The 23,880-nt window shown below is 40.5% G+C and overlaps 1 protein-coding gene across 1 annotated transcript in view; it reads left to right on the plus strand.

Moving 5' to 3' along the window:
• Nucleotides 1-23,880, plus strand: part of LOC124775917 (laccase-5-like) — a 121,912-nt gene that overhangs the window by 71,472 nt on the left and 26,560 nt on the right. The window contains exon 7 of the mRNA XM_047250761.1: nt 19,135-19,353. Within this exon, the coding sequence (XP_047106717.1) occupies nt 19,135-19,353 (219 nt within the window). The remainder of the gene's footprint in view (nt 1-19,134; nt 19,354-23,880) is intronic.

A 23,880-nucleotide genomic window follows, 5' to 3' on the forward strand; every position in this document is an offset into this window, starting at 1 on the left:
TCATAACTGCTATTTTGGTTTGATTTCTTATGCCATTTTTATAATTTATGTGAACTTCACTTTTACATTTTGAACTGATCTCTACCAGTCAGTTGGATTCCTCAAAATGTTGTCCAACTTGAGCTTTCCACTGAAGCCACAACAAAGATTGGCCTCTATGCCATCGTATGGAGCAATCATTCCTCATTCACATAAAATTAAGAATTTTTGTAACCTCTCAAATGAAGCATCATTGTTGCATATGGCCCCACATTTCTTCATTTAATTATTTCTCATAATAACAAGAGGTAATGTATTTAGGTTAATTTATACAGCCTGTCCTTCCTGGTTTCAACAAAACAATAAACATTAAGCCATCAAACTGTCTTACTTATCTGCCTTAAGACACTCTCTCAAAGTAATATTCAGAAAACTCAGTTTCCAACAGTATAATACATTTAGGCTAATCTTCTTGATTTAGAAGTCCTTCCAAAATTTTGAACTTTCTAACTACTTGAACTCTCAAGTTTACTTGGCATGATTGATTGTGTGGTTCTGGATGTTCTGCCAAGTTGTTTCTATTTTCTGTACAATACTTCACTGACTGACCCAGCTTTCTTTTACAGATGCTGTGAGTATACATAACAGTGAAACTTGCAGCACCTGAAGAAGATAGCTGGGTTGGTCATTGAAATATTGTGCAAAAAATGGAAACAACAAATCGACAGATCACCTAAAATCACACTATTAATTTCTGATTATTACTTAAACTTCCGATACAAGTTATTTGAAAAAAAATCAGGTATTAATTAAACCCAAAAATGTCTAAAAGCACTCCATCTTCAGGCCACAAGTGGCCCATCGGAACCATCTGAACGCTATGTCATCCTCAGCTAATGATGCAGGTAGGAGGGGTGTGTGGTCAGCACACCACTCTCCCAGTCGATACAATGGTTTTCTGTGACCAGAGCCACTACTATTCGGTCAAGTAGCTCCTCAATTGGTATCACGAGTATGAGTGCACCCAGAAAACGGCAACAGCGCTGGGCAGTCCAGATGGTCACCCATCTAAGTGTCAGCCACACCCGACAGCGCTTAACTTCGGTAATCTGATGGGAACCGGTGTATCCACTGTGGCAAGGCCATTGCCCAAAAATTCTAAAGCTGGGTGTTAATTAGACTCAATACAATGTAGACATAAAATACAACAGGTATTGATTAGATTCAAGAAAAACTATCAAGATGGGTGTTAATGAAACCCACAAGCTATTGACGGTCTGCTTTTACTATAAACACAAAAGCACTGACAAAACCTAGGTATTAATTACATCTGATAAAAAATAGAAACGGTTGAAAGCAAGGGGAAACTACAGCCATAATTTTTCCCGAGGGCATGCAGCTTTACTGTATGGTTAATGATGATCGTGTCCTCTTGAGTAAAATATTCCGAGGGTAAAAAAGTCCCCCATTCGGATCTCAGGGCGGGCGGGGACTACTCAGGAGGATGTTGTTATCAGGAGAAAGAAAACTGGCATTCTATGGATCAGAGCGTGGAATGTCAGATCCCTTAATCGGGCAGGTAGGTTAGAAAATTTAAAAAGGGAAATGGATAGGTCAAAGTTAGATATAGTGGGAATTAGTGAAGTTCGGTGGCAGGAGGAACAACACTTTTGGTCAGGCGAATACAGGGTTATAAATACAAAGTCAAATAGGGGTAATGCAGGAGTAGGTTTAATAATGAATAAAAAAATAGGAATGCAGGTAAGCTACTACAAACTGCATGGTGAACGCATTATTGTGGCCAAGATAGACACGAAGCCCACTCCTGCTACAGTCGTACAAGTTTACAGGCCAACTAGCTCAGCAGGTGATGAAGAAATTGAAAAAATGTATGATGAAATAAAAGAAATTATTCAGATAGTGAAGGGAGACGAAAATTTAATAGTCATGGGTGACTGGAATTAGGTAGTAGGAAAAGGGAGAGAAGGAAATGTAGTAGGTGAATATGGATTGGGGGTAAGAAATGAAAGAGGAAGCCGCCTGGTAGAATTTTGCACAGAGCACAACTTAATCATAGCTAACACTTGGTTCAAGAATCATAAAAGAAGCCTGGAGATACTGACAGGTTTCAGATAGATTATATAATGGTAAGACAGAGATTTAGGAACCAGATTTTAAATTGTAAGACATTTCCAAGGGCAGATGTGGACTCTGACCACAATCTATTGGTTACGAACTGTAGATTAAAACTGAATAAACTGCAAAAAGGTGGGAATTTAAGGAGATGGGACCTGGAAAACTGACTAAACCAGAGGTTGTACAGAGTTTGAGGGAGAGCATAAAGGAACAATTGACAGGAATGGGGGAAAGAAATACAGTAGAAGAAGAATGGGTAGCTTTGAGGGATGAAGTAGTGAAGGCAGCAGAGGATCAAGTAGGTAAAAAGATGAGGGCTAGTAGAAATCCTTGGGTAACAGAAGAAATACTGAATTTAATTGATGAAAGGAGAAAATATAAAAATGCAGTAAATGAAGCAGGCAGAAAGGAATACAAACGTCTCAAAAATGAGATTGACAGGAAGTGCAAAATTGCTAAGCAGAGATGGCTAGAGAACAAATGTAAGGATGTAGAGGCTTACCTCACTAGCGGTAAGATAGATACTGCCTACAGGAAAATTCCCCCCATGAACCATAGACCTTGCCATTGGAGGGGAGGCTTGCGTGCCTCAGCGACACAGATAACCGTACCGTAGGTGCTACCGCAACGGAGGGGTATCTGTTGAGAGGCCAGACAAACGTATGATTCCTGAAGAGGGGCAGCAGCCTTTTCAGTAGTTGCAGGGGCAACAGTCTGGATGATTGACTGATCTGGCATTGTAACATTATCCAAAACGGCCTTGCTGTGCTGGTACTGAGAACGGCTGAAAGCAAGGGGAAACTACAGCCGTAATTTTTCCCGAGGGCATGCAGCTTTACTGTATGGATAAATGATGATGGTGCCCTCTTGGGTAAAATATTCCAGAGGTAAAATAGTCCCACATTCGGATCTCCGGGCGGGGACTACTCAGGGGGACGTCGTTATCAGGACAAACAAAACTGGCGTTCTATGGATCGGAGCGTGGAATGTCAGATCCCTTAATCGGGCAGGTAGATTAGGAAATTTAAAAAGAGAAATGTATAGGTTAAAGTTAGATATAGTGGGAATTAGCGAAGTTTGGTGGCAGGAGGAACAAGACATTTGGTCAGGTGAATACAGGGTTATAAATACAAAATAAAATAGGGGTAATGCAGGAGTAGGTTTAATAATGAATAAAAAAATAGGAGTTCGGGTAAGCTACTACAAACAACATAGTGAATGCATTATTGTGGCCAAGATAGACATGAAGCCCATGCCTACAACACTAATACAAGTCTATATGCCAACTAGCTCTGCAGATGACAAAGAAATTGATGAAATGTATGATGAGATAAAAGAAATTATTCAGGTGGTGAAGGGAGATGAAAATTTAATAGTCATGGGTGATTGGAATTAGGTAGTAGGAAAAGGGAGAGAAGGAAACATAGTAGGTGAATGTGGATTGGGGGTAAGAAATGAAAGAGGAAGCTGCCTGTTAGAATTTTGCGCGGGGCATAACTTAATCATAGCTAACACTTGGTTCAAGAATCATGAAATAAGATTGTATACATGGAAGAACCATGGAGATACTAGAAGATATCAGATAGATTATATAATGGTAAGACAGAGATTTAGGAACCAGGTTTTAAATTGTAAGACATTTCCAGGGGCAGATGTGGACTCTGACCACAAACTATTGGTTATGAAATGTAGATTAAAACTGAAGAAACTGCAAAAAGGTGGGAATTTGAGGAGATGGGACCTGGATAAACCAAAAGAACCAGAGATTGTAGAGAGTTTCAGGAAGAGCATAAAGGAACAATTGACAAGAATGGGGGAAAGAAATACAGCAGAAGAAGAATGGATAGCTTTGAGGGATGAAGTGGTGAAGGCAGCAGAGGATCAAGTAGGTAAAAATACGAGGGCTAGTAGAAATCCTTAGGTGACAGAAGAAATATTGAATTTAACTGATGAAAGGAGAAAATATAAAAATGCAGTAAATGAAGCAGGCAAAAAGGAATACAAACGTCTCAAAAATGAGATCGACAGGAAGAGCAAAATGGCTAAACAGAGATGACTAGAGAACAAATGTAAGGATGTAGATGCTTACCTCACTAGGGGTAAGATAGATACTGCCTACAGGAAAATTAAAGAGACCTTTGGAGAGAAGAGAACCACCTGTATGAATATCAAGGGCTCAGATGAAAAACCCAGTTCTAAGCAAAGGAGGGAAAGCAGAAAGGTGGAAGGAGTATATAGAGGGACTATACAAGGGCAATGTTCTTGAGGACAATATTATGGAAATGGAAGAGGATGTAGATGAAGATGAAATGGGAGATATGATACTGCATGAAGAATTTGATAGAGCACTGAAAGACCTAAGTTGAAACAAGGCCCCAGGAGTAGACAACATTCCATTAGAACTACTGACAGCCTTGGGAGAGCCAGTCCTGACAAAACTCTACCATCTGCTGAGCAAAATGTATGAGACAGGCGAAATACCCTCAGACTTCAAGAAGAATATAATAATTCCAATCCCAAAGAAAGCAGGCGTTGACAGATGTGAAAATTACCAAACTGTCAGTTTAATAAGTCACGGCTGCAAAATACTAACGCAAATTCTGTACAGACAAATGGAAAAACTGGTAGAAGCCGACATCGGGGAAGATCAGTTTGGATTCCGTAGAAATAAGGGAACACACGAGGCAATACTGACCCTACGACTTATCTTAGAAGCTACATTAATAAAAGGCAAACCTACATTTCTAGCATTTGTAGACTTGGAGAAAGCTATTGACAATGTTGACTGGAATAATCTCTTTCAAATTCTGAAGGTGGCAGGGGTAAAATACAGGGAGCGAAAGGCTATTTACAATTTGTATAGAAACCAGATGGCAGTTATAAGAGTCGAGGGACATGAAAGGGAAGCAGTGGTTGGGAAGGGAGTGAGGCAGGGTTGTAGCCTCTCCCCGATGTTATTCAATCTGTATATTGAGCAAGTAGCAAAGGAAACAAAAGAAAAATTCGTAGTAGGTATTAAAATCCATGGAGAAGAAATAAAAACTTTGAGGTTCGCCGATGACATTGTAATCCTGTCAGAGACAGCAAAGGACTTGGAAGAGCAGTTGAACGGAATGGACAGTGTCTTGAAGGGAGCATATAAGATGAACATCAACAAAAGCAAAACGAGGATAATGGAATGTAGTCGAATTAACTTGGGCGTTGCTGAGGGAATTAGATTAGGAAATGAGACACTTAAAGTAGTAAAGGAGTTTTGCTATTTGGGGAGCAAAATAACTGATGATGGTCAAAGTAGAGAGGATATAAAATGTGGACTGGCAATGGCAAGGAAAGCGTTTCTGATGAAGAGAAATTTGTTAACATCAAGTATAGATTTAAGTGTCAGGAAGTCGTTTCTGAAAGTATTTGTATGGAGTGCAGCCATGTATGGAAGTGAAACATGGACGATAAATAGTTTAGACAAGAAGAGAATAGAAGTTTTCGAAATGTGGTGCTACAGAAGAATGCTGAAGATTAGGTGGGTAGAGCACATAACTAATGACAAGGTATTGTATAGGATTGGGGAGAAGAGGAGTTTGTGGCACAACTTGACTAGAAGAAGAGATCGATTAGTAGGACATGTTCTGAGGCATCAAGGGATCACCAATTTAGTATTGGAGGGCAGCGTGGAGGGTAAAAATCGTAAAGGGAGAAAAAGAAATGAATACACCAAGCAGATTCAGAAGGATGTGGGTTGCAGTATGTACTGGAAGATGAAGAAGCTTGCGCAGGATAGAGTAGCATGGAGAGCTGCATCAAACCAGTCTCAGGACTGAAGACCACAACAACAACAAGAAAAAATAGAAAAGGATAGATATTAATTAGACCCAGATAAACAGTAACAATGTACTAATTAAACCCAAAACACACATTCTTGAACAGAAGAAGCAAATGAGTTCATTGAAGTTGTACTTCTCTTGCCTAAAGTCATCATTTCATGTAATGACCAATAATCCTGCCGTTAACAGAATGGAATTTTCACCACAGTTACTTACAACATATATTCTCCCACTAAACTGCTATTTTTAGCCCTCCACTATGCAATTATACTTACTCTACTGATCCTGTTCATATTCTTTGAATGTTATGCTACTTTCGGTTGATAGGGGCTCACTTACTTTTGGATATTAACTGTCATTTAATGTAATTTAACCTGGTCATGCTGTCAGTCTGCACTATGGGTTAGCCTTCATTCTTTACTTTCTGTTACTTTGGTTTTCTGTATTTCAGTTAACTTTCTATTTCTACCTGTTATCCTTATTATGCTGTACCCAACGGCTGCTCTCCATAATGATCCCCTCCATGGTTCCCATTTTGTACTTCCCTTTGTACCCACATCCCGAAAGGTTCTCCTTACAACTCTCCCTTCTTTTCATTTGTTGAACCTCTATTATTCCTTCCCTCTTTTTTCTATGCATGTTAGTTCTTTTCTGTGATTATTTTCTGACATCTTCATGGATGCCATCGTCATTACTACACAATTCCCTATTCCTTTTTTAGCTGTGAACTTACTCTTTTAACTCTTCTTTATTCTTCAGACTTCATCTGTTCCTTTGTTTCATCATTTTGCTACATTATTCTCCTCTATAGCTTCCTTTTACACTTCATTATTATATCTTTATTTCTTAAGTTCCTCTGTCTTTTCCCAGTGCATTTTTTTTTTCTCCATCTTAATATTGACATTAATCCACATATTTCATTTCTAATATTCTTTGAGATCTCATTTATTAATAAGGTTTCTCTTTTATCCTTTCATAACATAAAAATACCATTTCCTTTTCTTACTGATGTCACTGAGTGAGGTGGTGCAATGATTAGCACTCTGGACTTTCGTTCAGGAGGATAATGCTTCAAATTCCAGGCCAGCCATCCAGTTTTAGGTTTCTCATGATTTCCCTAAATTTCTCCAAGCAAATGCTGGAATGGTCTCTTTAAAAAGGTTATGGCTGATTTCCTTCTCTATCCTTTCATGCTCAACCTCTAGTGTCCAGGCTGTCGATAGGATGTTAAATTCTAATCTTCTCTCCTTTTTATTGATGTTTAATTATTTCTTTTCTCACTTGAAACCACCTAGTCATTATGTGATCATTTTCCACATCTACTTCTACATCAGTACTCCAGAACACCTCATGGTGTGTGGCAGAGGGTACCTCTGATACCACTAACTGATCCCATCTTTTCTGATCCACATGCAAACAGTGCTTGGGAAGAATGACTGTCAGCAAGCCTCTGTATCAGCTCTAATTTCTCAAATGTTCTCATTGTGTTCATTCAAGAAATGTATGTGAGAGGAAGTTACATGTTGTCTGGCCTTCCTGAAGGTACCAGCTTAAAATTTCAAAAGTAAATCTCTCCGTGAAAGACACTGCCTCTGTTTTTGTGTCTGCCAGTGGAGTTGATTGAGCATCTGTAACACTCTTGTGCTGACTAGATCCCATGGTGAAATGCATGGCACTTCGTTGGATCTTCTCTATCCCTTCTATCAGTTCTACCTGTGCAAGGTCATAAATTGCTGAACAATACTCAAGAATTGGTATGGATTATAGGCCATTTCTTTCATGGATGAGTTACATTTTCTTAAGATTCTTCCTATGGCTCTCAGTCTGGTATCTGCTTTCCCTATTATTTGTTTTACAAGGTCATTCCACTGAAGGTCACTCTGGATAGTTACTTCTAGATATTTTGTGGTAGATACTGTTTCCAGTAATTTGTCATCAACAGTATACTTTGCGGTAGTAGATTATTTTCTATGTATGTGCAGTATGTTACATATGTTTACATTCAGGGTTAACTGACAGAGCTTGCACCACTTGTCACTCCTCTGTAGGTCATTCTGCAAATCATACTATCTTCTGGAATTGCTACTTTCTTAGAGGCAACTACATCATCTGCAAACAGTCTTAAAGAGCTTCCAGTGCTTTCTATTAGATCATTATATACATTGTAAACAGTAACAGTACTATCACACTTCCTTTGGTACTCAAGAAATTACCTTTACAACTGTCAGTTTTATTCCATTTAGAGTGACGTGTTGAGTTATATCTGCAAGGATGTCTTGAATCTAGCCACAAATCAGATACAATACTCAGTAAGCTCATATTTTTTCACTAAAAGACAGTGCAGGGTGCTTTCAGATGCCTTCCTGAAGTCAAGGAGCATGGCATCAAACTGGGCACTGTTGTCTACAGTGCTATGGATCTCATGGGGGAACAAAGTGAGCTGAGTTTCACAAGGAAACATATGCAAAGGACTGAATACTGTATTTTTGCCATATCTCTGTTATCTTCGATTTGGGTACCTGTATGCTCACTGAGTGAATGAATAGATGATTTTGAACACCTACTGATTTTACATAAAACAAAAACCTCTTAGGGTTTTTAGTTAGATTAGTTGACAAAATTTACTTTGAAGGTAACTGTACTCTTCTATTTCTATCATTGCTCTTCTTGCATTCACTTTTGTTTTGTTTATCTTTTGCTTGTCTGCTAGGTTATGACTTCCCTTGACTGTGATGAAGCTTTCTTTGTTTATGCAGCAATTTTCTAACATAACTATTAAACCTTACCCTTTCTGTCTCAACTTCTTCCTCTTCTATTCCAGATGTTGCAAACTTTAGCTCTTTAACCAAACCACCTTTTTTGTCTTCTCCTCCCTCTGTTAAGACCCATTAGATTTTCTTGATTGCTGTTACTCTCCTCTCGGTTGCTCATATGTCATTTTTAGAGATAGATTCTACAGTGAAAGAAAAGAGCTTGCTGTTCAGATAACCAAGATGAAATAAAACTGCAATCTCCTTGGGAAGCCGTGTATACCACATACATGTTCACTTAAGCAGTGAACTCACAGGGCTGTTTTCCTTTATACTCGTCCGCAGCTCTTGGTCTAGTGACTAACATTGCTGCCTCTGGATTATTGTGTCCCGGGTTTGATTCCCGGCTGAGTTGGGGATTTTCTCTGCCTGGGGACTGGGTGTTTGTGTTGTCCTCATCATTTTATCATCACCATCATCGTCATCACCATTTCTGAGAGTGGCTAGATTGGATTGTGTAAAACATGGGACTTTGTGCAGGTGCTGATGACTGCGCAATTGAGTGCCCCACAAACCAAACTTCATCATATCATCATCATCATCATCGTCCTTTATGCTTATTGGGATCAACCACTAACATCATTGTTAACTCTTTACTTTGTGGCATCCTTCCCTTCATAACAATTAATTTAGCACGTTTCTGTTCTTGATAATATTCTCAAAGACTCTTTATCCCCATATTGTTATTGAAGTCTTGCTATACACCACTATATCCTACCTTTTATAAAGGATATTAATCTTATCTTCCTCATTTGAACTAATGATCTCTGTTATTGCACTTTCTTTCTTTTTTTTTTTTTTTTCTTTCCCATTTTGCTGTTTAATATTGGTACTTCTTCATTTGCTGCATTCCCAACAATACTATACTCTTCCCATAATCATCATTAGAATTCTCATCTGAGTCTATCTCATCTGACTCATTTCGAGTGTCATAATCACTGTCTATCTCATTCTGTTCTTGCCAGTTTCCTGTACTATTATGGCATAGTATTCATGTTCCTTTTCTACCACTTGCTCTTGATAGTCATTTTCTAACTTTGTTTGTTTCAGTTACTAATGAACTGATACATTAATCCGTCTCCCCCACATTAGGATTAATTTCCTTCACAATTAACATTATTTCAGAATCCAAATCTGTTTGCTTGGCTCATGGGTCCTTCTTCAGGGAATATAAGCCAGTATTTAGAACATCATTTCTAATTTCAAAGATTCTGTCTTTATTTGCAGTTTTGATGCCCAAGGATTCTCAGCTTGCTTGCAACAAACCTATTTCTGATTTAAGAGATTCTGAGATGATTATCATTTGTGATCTCAGAGAATCTGAGTATCATGTCTATGGACTTATTTCTGATTTCAGCTGTGTAAAGCATTGAAATAACGTCAACATGCCTGTTTTTCTACTTACCTTCCTTCTTGGGTTAGCATACTAAAATTCTCTTCCCTCATCTAGTTTCTTTTCTGTTTTGCCAGATTCTCCTGCTATTTCCCCCTGGCTTTCATCCATATAATCCTACTAGCAAATCCATCAATGTTTCACATCTGATAAATATGTGTGAGAATTGGGAATTGTATATAATGGGTGAGTCACCTAACGTTACCGATGGATATATTTCGTAAACCACATCAAATACTGGCGAATCGATTCCTCAGACGGAACGTGAGGAGAGGGGCTAGTGCAATTGGTTAATACAAACCATAAAAAAATGCACAGAAGTATGTTTTTTAACACAAACCTACGTTTTTTTTAAATGGGACCCCGTTAGTTTTGTTAGCACACCTGAACATATAAACAAATACGTAATCAGTGCCGTTTGTTGCATTGTAAAATGTTAATTACATCCGGAGATATTGTAACCTAAAGTTGACGCTTGAGTACCACTCCTCCGCTGTTTGATCGTATGTATCGGAGAGCACCGAATTACGTAGGGATTCAAAGGGAACGGTGATGGACCTTAGCTACAGAAGAGACTGGAACAGCACATTACGTCCACATGCTAACACCTTTTTATTGGTCTTTTTCACTGACGCACATGTACATTACCATGAGGGGTGAGGTACACGTACACACGTGGTTTCCATTTTCAGTTACGGAGTGGAATAGAGTGTGTCCCGACATGTCAGGCCAATAGATGTTCAATGTGGTGGCCATCATTTACTGCACACAATTGCAATCTCTGGCGTAATGAATGTCGTACACGCCGCAGTACATCTGGTGTAATGTCGCCGCAGGCTGCCACAATACGTTGTTTCATATCCTCTGGGGTTGTAGGCACATCACGGTACACATTCTCCTTTAACGTACCCCACAGAAAGAAGTCCAGAGGTGTAAGATCAGGAGAATGGGCTGGCCAATTTATGCATCCTCCACGTCCTATGAAATACCCCTCATGGTAATGTACATGTGCGTCAGTGAAAAAGACCAATACAAAGGTGTTAGCATGTGGACGTAATGTGCTGTTCCAGTCTCTTCTGTACCTAAGGTCCATCACCGTTCCCTTTGGATCCCTACGTAATTCAGTGCTCTCCAATTCACATGATCGAACAGCGGAGGAGTGGTACTCAAGCGTCAACTTTAGGTTACAATATCTCCGGATGTAATTAACATTTTACAATGCAAAAAACGGCACTGATTACGTATTTGTTTATATGTTCAGATGTGCTAACAAAACTAACAGGGTTCCATTTTAAAAAATGTAGGTTTGTGTTAAAAAACATACTTCTGTGCATTTTTTTATGGTTTGTATTAACCAATTACACTAGCCCCTCTCCTCACGTTCGGTCTGTGGAATCGATTCGTCAGTATTTGATGTGGTTTACGAAATACATCCTGCAGTAATGTTAGGTGACTCACCCTGTATATCCTTATCTCCTTTTCCCTCTCTCTCTGTCCATTTCATCTTCTCCTCTCTCTCTGACTGTGAGCTTTGTTTATTGTTATAGCAAGGATGCACTTGATTTGGAATTCAAGTCACTTAAAATCAATGGGTAAATTGTATATGGGATATAAAAGACCTCCCTTGCTTCTTCATCTGTGGGGATAGTAGTTTCAATGATATTATATCGCATAGTTGTAACATGTGAATTGGTAGGATTACAAATTTTCTGATGATTTAGATTCAGTATTCTAGATGTAAACCAATAAGCCATAAATACAACTTTTCTCTCTCCTATTGAAGCAGATTATGAAAAGAAGACAACAAAACAGCACATTGTGTGTACAATTTATGTTTAAAATTGTATATAAAAATAAAAATATGTACTGGACAAAAATATGTCTAATGTTCAATGATGCTGCTTTTGTAGTTAAAATTGACTGTGGGAAAAAAGATGAAACCATGCATTTTTACAGCACAGCAAAATAAAAAACTGTGCACAGCAAAAATTGTAGCCTGTGCTTATCTGAAATTTTATTAGAGTGTCATGTAAAAATTTAATGTAAATGTGTCAAGAACTTTTGAAATTTTTGGAGAAGCATAGCCACTGTACATGGTAGATACATATTTATATACCATATGAAGGTGTTCTAAAGGCGTTCATAGCCCTTGTATGTCTGAATTTTTGTTGGAGTATCATGTGAATATTTGAAGTAAATCACTCAAGAACTTTATGAGATTTTTACTAACAACATTTTCCTTTTATATGATGTATACATACACTCCTGGAAATGGAAAAAAGAACACATTGACACCGGTGTGTCAGACCCACCATACTTGCTCCGGACACTGCGAGAGGGCTGTACAAGCAATGATCACACGCACGGCACAGCGGACACACCAGGAACCGCGGTGTTGGCCGTCGAATGGCGCTAGCTGAGCAGCATTTGTGCACCGCCGCCGTCAGTGTCAGCCAGTTTGCCGTGGCATACGGAGCTCCATCGCAGTCTTTAACACTGGTAGCATGCCGCGACAGCGTGGACGTGAACCATATGTGCAGTTGACGGACTTTGAGCGAGGGCGTATAGTGGGCATGCGGGAGGCCGGTGGACGTACCGCCGAATTGCTCAACACGTGGGGCGTGAGGTCTCCACAGTACATCGATGTTGTCGCCAGTGGTCGGCGGAAGGTGCACGTGCCTGTCGACCTGGGACCGGACCGCAGCGACGCACGGATGCACGCCAAGACCGTAGGATCCTACGCAGTGCCGTAGGGGACCGCACCGCCACTTCCCAGCAAATTAGGGACACTGTTGCTCCTGGGGTATCGGCGAGGACCATTCGCAACCGTCTCCATGAAGCTGGGCTACGGTCCCGCACACCGTTAGGCCGTCTTCCGCTCACGCCCCAACATCGTGCAGCCCGCCTCCAGTGGTGTCGCGACAGGCGTGAATGGAGGGATGAATGGAGACGTGTAGTCTTCAGCGATGAGAGTCGCTTCTGCCTTGGTGCCAATGATGGTCGTATGCGTGTTTGGCGCCGTGCAGGTGAGCGCCACAATCAGGACTGCATACGACCGAGGCACACAGGGCCAACACCCGGCATCATGGCGTGGGGAGCGATCTCCTACACTGGCCGTACACCACTGGTGATCGTCGAGGGGACACTGAATAGTGCACGGTACATCCAAACCGTCAACCGTCATCGAACCCATCGTTCTACCATTCCTAGACCGGCAAGGGAACTTGCTGTTCCAACAGGACAATGCACGTCCGCATGTATCCCGTGCCACCCAACGTGCTCTAGAAGGTGTAAGTCAACTACCCTGGCCAGCAAGATCTCCGGATCTGTCCCCCATTGAGCATGTTTGGGACTGGATGAAGCGTCGTCTCACGCGGTCTGCACGTCCAGCACGAACGCTGGTCCAACTGAGGCGCCAGGTGGAAATGGCATGGCAAGCCGTTCCACAGGACTACATCCAGCATCTCTACGATCGTCTCCATGGGAGAATAGCAGCCTGCATTGCTGCGAAAGGTGGATATACACTGTACTAGTGCCGACATTGTGCATGCTCTGTTACCTGTGTCTATGTGCCTGTGGTTCTGTCAGTGTGATCATGTGATGTATCTGACCCCAGGAATGTGTCAATAAAGTTTCCCCTTCCTGGGACAATGAATTCACGGTGTTCTTATTTCAATTTCCAGGAGTGTATTTATGCATCACATATGTTAAAGAAATATATAGTCTATGACTGTCCAAATGTTTATTGGAGTATTGTCTAAAAATTTGTTGTAGCTCAGCCTAGAACTTTCTGAGATTTTTGCTAACAACATTTCCTCTTTATATAGTACATACATATTTATACACCATATACATTAAGGAAGTGTTTAGCATATGTCTGTCTGAGAATTTATTAGAGTATCGTGTACACATCTGAAGTAAATTGGCCAAGAACTTTCTGATATTTTTTGCTAACAGTCTTTCCCCTCCACATAGTTTATTTATATTTATATACTGTATACATTAAGGAAATGTGGAGACTATGTCCATCCAAACATTTATGACCATACCATGAAAAAAACTGATGTAACTCAGTCAAGAACTTTTTGAGGTTTTTGGTAACAATGTTAAAAAATGAATTGTCTTTGTATCCTAGTACACAGAGTGGAGAAAAATTGAGTCATGAAATTTTAACCCTGGATAGCTGATGCTAGTAGGAATCAAAATTATTAACATTGAACAATGGAAAATCCAGGATGTAATGTAACAATATCATGAGAAGGAAAGTTTCTACTCACCATATAGCAAAGATGCTGAGTCGCAGATAGACACAACAAAAGGATTTTCGCACTTAAAGATTTCGGCCAATGGCCTTTGTCAACAATAGCCACACAAACACAAAGACACACTTATGCAAACGCAACTCACACATGACTGCAGGCTCAGGCAACTGAAACCACACTGCCACTGCTACTTGTTTCAGTTGCTTGAGACTGAAACTTGGCACCATGTGCTCTGATTGGCTGCACCATGTGCTCTGATTGGCTGCGGGATTGCCCTGTTGCTGGATGCTCTGGATAATGCATGACTGTGAATGCTTTGCCTGCCAGGGATCATGATGTATCCTTGGCGGCCAGCACACTCACTGGTAGCACGCCAGTCTTCCACTCTGGGGGTCTGGAGGCGAATCCGCTGGGGTCCCGACACATCCATTGTAGTTTCATGATAAGATGTACCGGGAACAAACCCATCAACAGCTGTTAGTCTTTTACAGATTGTGTCAGCCCTGAAAAGGGCCTTTTTTTATAACTAGCACATTTTTACTTAAAGCAGGTGCTTGAACTGGCAACCCTCTGACACGACACAAGCTTTGTGATGTCAAACAGTGTTTTGCAGAACTCTTTGAAAGATTCCTGGCATTGCCCTGATGTGACTGGTGGCATGCTGAATGTGATCCATTAGTTCATCTTCATTTATGGGTGGTTTGCATGCAGGTAGGTGAACTAGAACCTTAAAGAGTCCGCACAGGAAAAAGTCCGGCAGCATGAGGTCTGGTGATCACGGGGGCCATGTCCTATGAGCACCTCTGCCAATTACCCAGCTGTCGAAGAGTTCATTTAAATATCCGCATGCAGCATGACTGCTATGTGCAGGTGCCCCATCATGCTGCAACCACATGCATAGCCATATGTCCAGGGGAACATCTTACAGCAAGCCGGGTAGAGTAATGTGAGGATTTCCCCTTGTCCAGTAATGAACATTTCGAGCATTGTAAAGGTCATCCTGGTGGAAGGTGCACTTGTCAGTAAACAATGCAAAGGCAGAGAAGTCAGGATTTCATGCAACATGTCATAAAAACCACAGGCAAAACCCTAGCCTGTACTCATATCCGCCACAGGATTTAGGTCTCGGACAGGGTGGAAACTAAGTGGATGCTGGCCTTCATTCCCCAAAGCCTCCCAGACTAACTGATGAGTGACCCACATGTCATGTCCAATCGCTCAAGTACTTGCCGTAGGTGCTTCCTTCAAGCGCTCAAGAACACCCTCTTCATATGCAGCATCCCGTCATGCTCGAGGTCTTCCAGCATCCCCATGATAACCCACTAACAAGACTGTTTCACCAAGTTTTGGGTTCAGTTACTGTAAATGTTTATGGGTGTGGGTGGTATCTTGTTGGGTACCATTCCTCTTACAACCCTCAAGCTTCATGAGCATTACCGTTGGCTAGTCCATAAACAAAAACCATATCTCATTGTTCTTCAAATGAATACTGCACAGCCATGCTTACTGTATAACTAAATTGCAGGTGATGTGTGTGTGCTCCTAAGCAAAGCTTACATGTGAATACCTATTATGTGAGCTGGTGACTAACAGCAAAACCTATTCGACATGTGTTCGTATCACATTGGGGCTGTGGTGGGGTGAGGGACATTTGTATGTGTGAACCGCCAACCATAGCGCTGCCCGTCAGCCACCAAATGGCAACAGGGCAATCCCACAGGCAACTGGAGCGTGTGGTGCAAAGTTTCCATAGTTAAAAAATGGTGCTTTGTCAACCTACAAAACATTGGTAATTTTGGTTCCTAATGGCATCAGCTATCCAGGGTTAAAATTTTGTGACACGACTTTTCTCCACCCTGTAGATTCGTCTTTTGTTTGTACTGAATCATCTGCCCCTTGTTCTTCACTTACAGCCCTATGATCAATAGATTTCTGCTGTTTAGTATTTACATTGGCCTCCTATCTATAGATATGTTTTAATCTGAAAATGTTGATGCACATAAGCCGCATAACTACTAGACCCTCGTGCTGCATAAGTCGTTACTTGTAACACCTCCTGTGGCTGTACACTAATTATTCCTTGTGTATCATACTTCATTCAGTGAAAACCAAGATGAGCAAGAGACAAACATTTTGTCCTGTCAGATCACATAATCTGCAATGCACCACATTCTGAACTAACTAGAAAATGCTACGAAATGAATCAATCAAGTAATTGATATGTTGTCACTTGTGTTGATTCTTTTTGCATGAACATATGACTCTGTGTTTGTTCCATCAGTGTGGTCACCCTTGCCCAGGCCAGCCCCTGTTGTGGGTATATCTCTTGCCTGAGTGTTTATGGCTCCAATTTAATTTTCCTTCTCCATGAGCCCTTACCTAACTCCAATACACACATCACGTGTGAGTCCAGCGAACTCTCTGGGATATTTTGACCATCAAAAAGTTAGTAACTCCAGTAGTCAAACAGCACTGTCACCATGCTCTACTTTGTGTCTGCATTCACCTTAGCATTCCCAATGCCAAAATTTCAATTCCCAAGCTCAGAGAGTTTGGGCCCATAGGTGCACAACTATATTACAATGTTTATGTTAAAACAAACTGCAGGATGTCACAGTGGTCAGGGGCTTTCAAAAGTAGCAGAATTAGAGATGGCTTTTATATTAGACACTGTATGAAGTTCAGTGACTACTGGTTTGTTAAACTACCTGCAGTTGTGAATGTTAAGTTAATTAGTTTTTACTATTCCTCCTCCAGAAGCTAATGTTCTCAGTATAGTCTCACTGGCACTGGACATTCATTTAGTAGGTAATCGCAGCTTTAAGATATCACAGTCAGCATCACACTGTGTTGACAGTGACAGCAGTTGGCATCACTCAGAATTTGTAGCTTTCATTGCTGATCTGTGTATTAGAAAGGGTTCTTAGCAGTTTTGGGGATTGAAAAACCTTTGAATATTCTTGAACAACACTGGACTAACGTTTATGGCAACAAAGACACAGTTTAAACATCTTGAATCAATTATACTGATTTCTTGGTACAGTTTACCATCAATACAGAACAGAGATCAAATTACATGATGGAGCAAGCTGGCTTGGCACTGTTTACCATCAATACAGAACCAATCTCTGTTGAATGACAGACATAATGTTGCAAGCTCCGTATTGTTTCCAGTGCATGTGTTTTCATGAATATTTGCTATTAATCACAGTTGGAGTACTAACCACAGTCAATGTTGAAATCACTCAAATTTGTTCTTGATCAAGATAGTCATCATTTTCGCTTTTGCCACTCTGCATCAGCATACACAGCCCCAACTCGTTGCTTGTCATTCATGCTTCACGGCATAGCAATTTGTCACAGGTTTAAGAAAGATTGTTGCCAACATTTCCAAGAATTATTGCAGATGTATCACTTTGTTCTTTGGTATTCGATAGAATTTACCAAAGTCTAAACACCAGCGCCAATTTATGCAAGTCTGACCCTCACTGTGTGCCATCCTCATCTCTCTGTTGAGCATGTAACTGCTTGCATTAACGACATCACATGGCATCTGTCTTTTGGCTGTTGAATTCTGTGGCCCTGTCTCTATTCTGTAGCTTTCCTTCTATAGATTTTGTTCTGTACTGTTGAAATCTCTTTACAAACACTTATTTGGGCTAATTTTACTATATCTTTCTAAATGTCTTTTTGGTTTGATTCTTTCATACCCTTTTTGTAATTTCTGTGAACTTGACTTCTAAAGCTTGAGTTCCCCTATTCACCACTTGCACCAATCATTGGGCTTCCTCAAAATGTTTTCCCTCTTTGGCTTTCCACTGTCACAACAAAGATTAGCCTTAGTATCACCATATGGTGCAATCGTTCATCATACATACAAAATTAAGAAAAATATTCTTCACTTCTCAAATGGATCAGGATCATTACAATCTATATTGATCCTTGTGCAATTTGAATATCAGCTGTTGTAATGGTCCAACACACTAAACAGGGCTGCGCTACATTTTCCTGCTCTTGCAGCGACACCTCCTTTTTCAATATTTTGGGTCTCCCATACCCTTTTACTTTTGGTCTCTTTTTACTTATCTAGAACCCATTGTCCATTCCTTATTCCTTAATATTCCCACCACACTACGTAGTGCTGTGCTACTCCCTGCACTTGCGGCAACACCCTCTTTCGAATATTTCCAGGAATTCCCATTATTGTTCTACATTGATCTTTTAATTTATAAGTATTAAAAACATGCTCTGGTATCTCTCTCACAGGAGCACCATGCCAATAATCAATGAATGACAGAGTACTAGTCTGATAAACAGAGACAGGATTTACAAAATATCTGAGGGAAACTGAACAGTGGATCACATATTAAGAAATTATTTTGCCTTATGTCACTGACTGGGGAAGCTGGATCAACCAACTGGAATATACATGTTTTCATATTTAGTACTGAAATTATTATATTGTTATTAATCAAAATATAAATAATGTAACATTATACTTATTATTTAATTTTGAGGTAATAATAATTCTACTTTTTGTGCTTTGGTTGCCTAAAACTTCAAATCCATTATGAAACTTACTCACTGTTGCCTACTTTACACTTGTGGGCATAAGGTATTATGCTTCTGTTGACTGTTGAGCAACTTAAATCCACCTCATTAAACTGTGGATGTATTATGTAAATGTATATTTTGTGCCATGGAATTGCCATTATTTATATTACTTAATTTTACAGATTCACTGGAGATACCAGGCCCATATCCTCAAGTAAACAACGTTACATTCAAATATCCATCAGTGCCTTTGCTGACCCAGAGAAACTTGATATCTTCTGAAATGTTCTGCCCAAATATACAAGCTGAGAGTAGTGACTGTTATGATGAATTCTGTAACTGCCCATATGTTATCGAATTTGATTTGGGTGACCTTGTGGAAATTGTGCTTGTAGACACAAGTGAGTACAGTATCCATTTTTTTCCTTATGAAAGAAGGTATGATTATGCTAATGCTTTTTAGATGTCAATGATAAACACTACAAATTGTTGGTTAAAGAATGTAGCACTCCATTTCTACTCATCTTTTATGAAAAAAAATTTATTTCAATCAGCTTTTATCTATTTTCTCTAAAGAAATTTTTATATCCAAGATTGTGTCCAAAATTGTTTTTATTGACTGATTTCAACAGATAAGACTATCTTCTTCAAATCTTTGAAAACTTTTTTGGTTGTATATCAAGTTCCATTGTGTATTTATTACTTATCCCATGTTAACATCTTAGTGGAGAGTATGATGTGCATTCCACACAGGTTTGCCAAAAATAAAATTACAAACAGGTTTGTTCCAAGTAAAAATGTGCACATCTAAGCTGCACTTTGTGGTATTTTAGATGTCTACATATGTAGCACTCCTTTGATGCTTATCAGTAGCTAAAATCCACATATACAGTAAAAGTGCACATTTATGCTGATTTTTACATTTAAATGATGAGTGAAGCACATTTTGGAACCTACTCACTTGAAATACAGAGTACAACAGTTCTACCAGAGAGCTGCACAATGCTGTCTCTCAAAATAACACTATGAAATTATACCATGTTGTTTGAGAACTAGTTTTTCTTAAGGCCTCATGAAGGATAAAAATGGTACACTTTTGCTCACAAAAAGAGATGAACAAGTTACCTGATGTACTTTAAAGAAACCTTAAACCTGCTCAACCCACACAATGCTTACAACAAGAGAGCCAAAAACACAAAAGCTATCATAAAAACAGGTCATATCGCAAAAGCAGCAACGGGCACAGCAATCATAACACTTAAAATAATTAAGTAGCCTGGTTTGGATGAAATCTCAACCAAAATTCTGAAACATTGAGATCCGGACTTAATTCATCACCTTTTTACTAAGCTGAGCAATATGTGTTGGCGAACAAGGGAAGTTTCAGAAGACTGGAGACATGGTATCATTGTTAAACTACCAAGGAAAGGAAATATAACCAAATGTACAAACTGGAGAGGTATCATGCTTCTCTCAGTGTCAGACAAGGTATTTTGCCTTGTTATTCTTAAAAGGATATAAGAAGCAGCAGACTGTTGGCTATGAGAAGAACAGGCTGGCTTCCAAAATGGAAAATCCTGCATTGAACAAATATTTGTTCTGTGAAATGGGACAGAACAACACATAGGATTGATCTGTACGCTTCCAATGCTTCCTGCTTCACTGCTACTACAACTCATTTCTTAGTAAAAATGAAGACACAAACCTAATTTGAGCAATGAACGGGTTTGCTCTGCAATTCTCCATCACTGTAAACAACTGGAGCATAAAAGGAGGAGCATTATACTGCTTAAATATCAATGGAATAATACCTGAAGCTTATCTTGTAGGGCTACAAGATGCCATGGTATAGCACACAGCAAATGGGCACGTTATTCTTTCTTCCATGTTTAAAAAACTCTCCACTCTCAACTACGTAAAAGAAAGTCGCTACGTTGAGAACAGGAACAGTTATTGGAACTGATAAGGAAAGGATAAGTAACCTTGTCACTAACACAGATAACAATGGAATAATAGTATAAAAAAGTTCAATAGTCTCTCTTCTTGGGCATGGAATAAGCACACACATCAGTACCCCAGGCAGTGAGCATGGCAACTTCTTTGACGTAATTTGGTGATCAGCTGATCGCACTGCAGAACATGTGATCTCCATCATCACCACATCAGCCCCCTTCACAGAAGCAGGGCATAGTCTGCCTCCATCAGCCCCGATACTGTCAAGAAATCTCGATGAAAAATTGATGTGCTGGCCCGACCACATGTGGCGAGACAGCTGAGGCACTGGTGGTTCAACAGATTGTGGTTTGATCGTAGAAGACAAGGAAGGTGGTTGGCTGGTTGTAGAAGGCACAGCTGTGTCAAAAGAGTCATCAAACACGAATACGGGCTTGACACTATCAATGGAGATGGCACTACATTTGTTCTTTAGAAGGATGTCCATTGTTTTAGCTGTAGAGGGAGGTACATGATGAGGTCTGGTATATGGCAGTGCGAGATGTGCTTCAACTCCATCTTGTCGAAGTATGACGTGAGTGCTGTCTGTTAATTCTTCATGCACAAATAGAGGACGTGACTCATGGTGTGATGCTGGTTGAGGTCGCATTCTCTGAGTCGAGTTATTAATTCTGGTTGATGGAAAAGGTCTCCTGACGATGCTCTTGGCTCAACAATTTCCCCTGATAGACACAATGTCTCTCCATAACCAAGCTCCACCAGTGATGCATCCAGTTCTGGCTTGTGTATTGTTCGTAGGCCGAGAAGTACAAAGGGTAAGGTTGTGGTCCAATTCATATCCTAGCACATGAGTGCTGCTTTGAAGGAGCAGTGCCAGTGCTCCACCATCCCATTGCTCATTGGGTGCTAGCTTGTAGTCAGATGCTGTCTTGCATCACATAATTTGCCTACCTGCTCAAAAAGTTCAGATTCAAACTATTGCCCTCTATCACTTATTATGTGTAGTGGACAATCAAATTGTGCAACTCATTGTGCCATAAATGCTGCTGCCAGTGTCTCAGCAGAGGTACTATTAACCAAGATTGCTTCAGGCCCATGCGCAAGTTTATCAGTAATTGTTAATAGGTATCACTGTCCTCCTTATGGTGGCAGGGGTCCCACAACGTCCAACTGAATGTGCGCAAATCTCTCAGTGACCTACACAAAGTTGCCAAAGGGCACATGCATGTGACGTGTAACAACCTTGCTTCATTGGCATGCCATGCGAGAGCAGGCCCACTGCTGTCAGTCCATTTGGATACCTGGCCAAACTTAACAGGAGGCAATGAGTTTCATCGATGCTCTGATGCCTGGGTGGCAGAGGCCGTGTAGGCCATGGAGAATCAATTTGTGTTGTCCCGCTGGCACATATGGGTGGTTCCTTCCCACAGAAGTCTCACAATAGTCTCTTGTTTGCTTCAGGTACAGTGACAAGTTTGAGCTCCAGGCCAGTCTATGAAACATGCAGAAGCTTACAGAGCTCCTGATCGGTATGTTGAATGTCGCATAGGTGTGAAAGATCAACAGTCTCTGTGACTGCATTAACCTGTTCAAGGAGTCAGTCACCACATTATTGAGGCCTGTGACATATTGCATGTTGGTCAAGAATTGTGTTACGTATTCCAGCTGGCTAAATTGCCTTGGTGAACACTTGTCATTGTGTTGCCAGAAGGCATATGTGAGCAGCTTCTGATTAGTATACAGGGTGTTACAAAAAGGTACGGCCAAACTTTCAGGAAACATTCCTCACACACAAATAAAGAAAAGATGTTGCATGGACATGTGTCTGGAAACGCTTAATTTCCATGTTAGAGCTCATTTTAGTTTCGTCAATATGTACTGTACTTCCTCGATTCACTGCCATGATTTGATACGGGATACTCTACCTGTGCTGCTGGAACATGTGCCTTTACAAGTACAACACAACATGTGGTTCATGCGCAATGGAGTTCCTGCACATTTCAGTCAAAGTGTTCGTACGCTTCTCAACAACAGATTCGGTGGCCGATGGATTGGTAGAGGCGGACCAATTCCATGACCTCCACGCTCTCCTGACCTCAACCCTCTTGACTTTCATTTATGGGGGCATTTGAAAGCTCTTGTCTACGCAACCCCGGTACCAAATGTAGAGACTCTTTGTACTCGTATTGTGGATGGCTGCGACACAGTACGCCATTCTCCAGGGCTGCATCAGCGCATCAGGGATTCCATGCGACGGAGGGTGGATGCATGTATCCTCGCTAACGGAGGACATTTTGAACATTTCCTTTAACAAAGTGTTTGAAGTCACGCTGGTACATTCTGTTGCTGTGTGTTTCCATTCCATGATTAATGTGATTTGAAGAGAAGTAATAAAAGGAGCTCTAACATGGAAAGTAAGCGTTTCCGGACACATGTCCACATAACATATTTTCTTTCTTTGTGTGTGAGGAATGTTTCCGGAAAGTTTGGCCATACCTTTTTGTAACACCCTGTACATGGTGAAGGTTCTTGCTTCCAATTGAGTGTGGAAGTCCCTTACTGTTGCATACACGGTTAACAGCTCACAATTATATACACTCTATCTTCGCTGTGCTGGTGCCAGTTTATGCATAAAGAAGGCAAGAGGTTGCCATTTGTCACTGGCATCTTGCTGAAGTGCTGCTCCTATTTCTGTTTGACTGGCGTCTACAACTAATGCCAGGGGCACATATGTGGTAGTGTGTGTGAGGAGTGCAGCATCGGCAAGAGTCTTCTTGGCTTCCTCAGATGTGTTTCTCATTGTTGGGGTCCTTTGCAGTAATGCTTTGCCCTTCAGCTTGGGACCTGACAGCACAGCTGTAAGTTGTTCCTGAACTTCAGCGGCATGTTGTGGATGGCATCAATAAAAATTGAGCATGTGAAGGAATCTGCAGAACTCTTTTGCTGTAGCTGATCATGAGATGTTTAACATGGCC

Source organism: Schistocerca piceifrons, chromosome 2, assembly GCF_021461385.2.
Source record: "Schistocerca piceifrons isolate TAMUIC-IGC-003096 chromosome 2, iqSchPice1.1, whole genome shotgun sequence".
NCBI lineage: Eukaryota > Metazoa > Arthropoda > Insecta > Orthoptera > Acrididae > Schistocerca > Schistocerca piceifrons.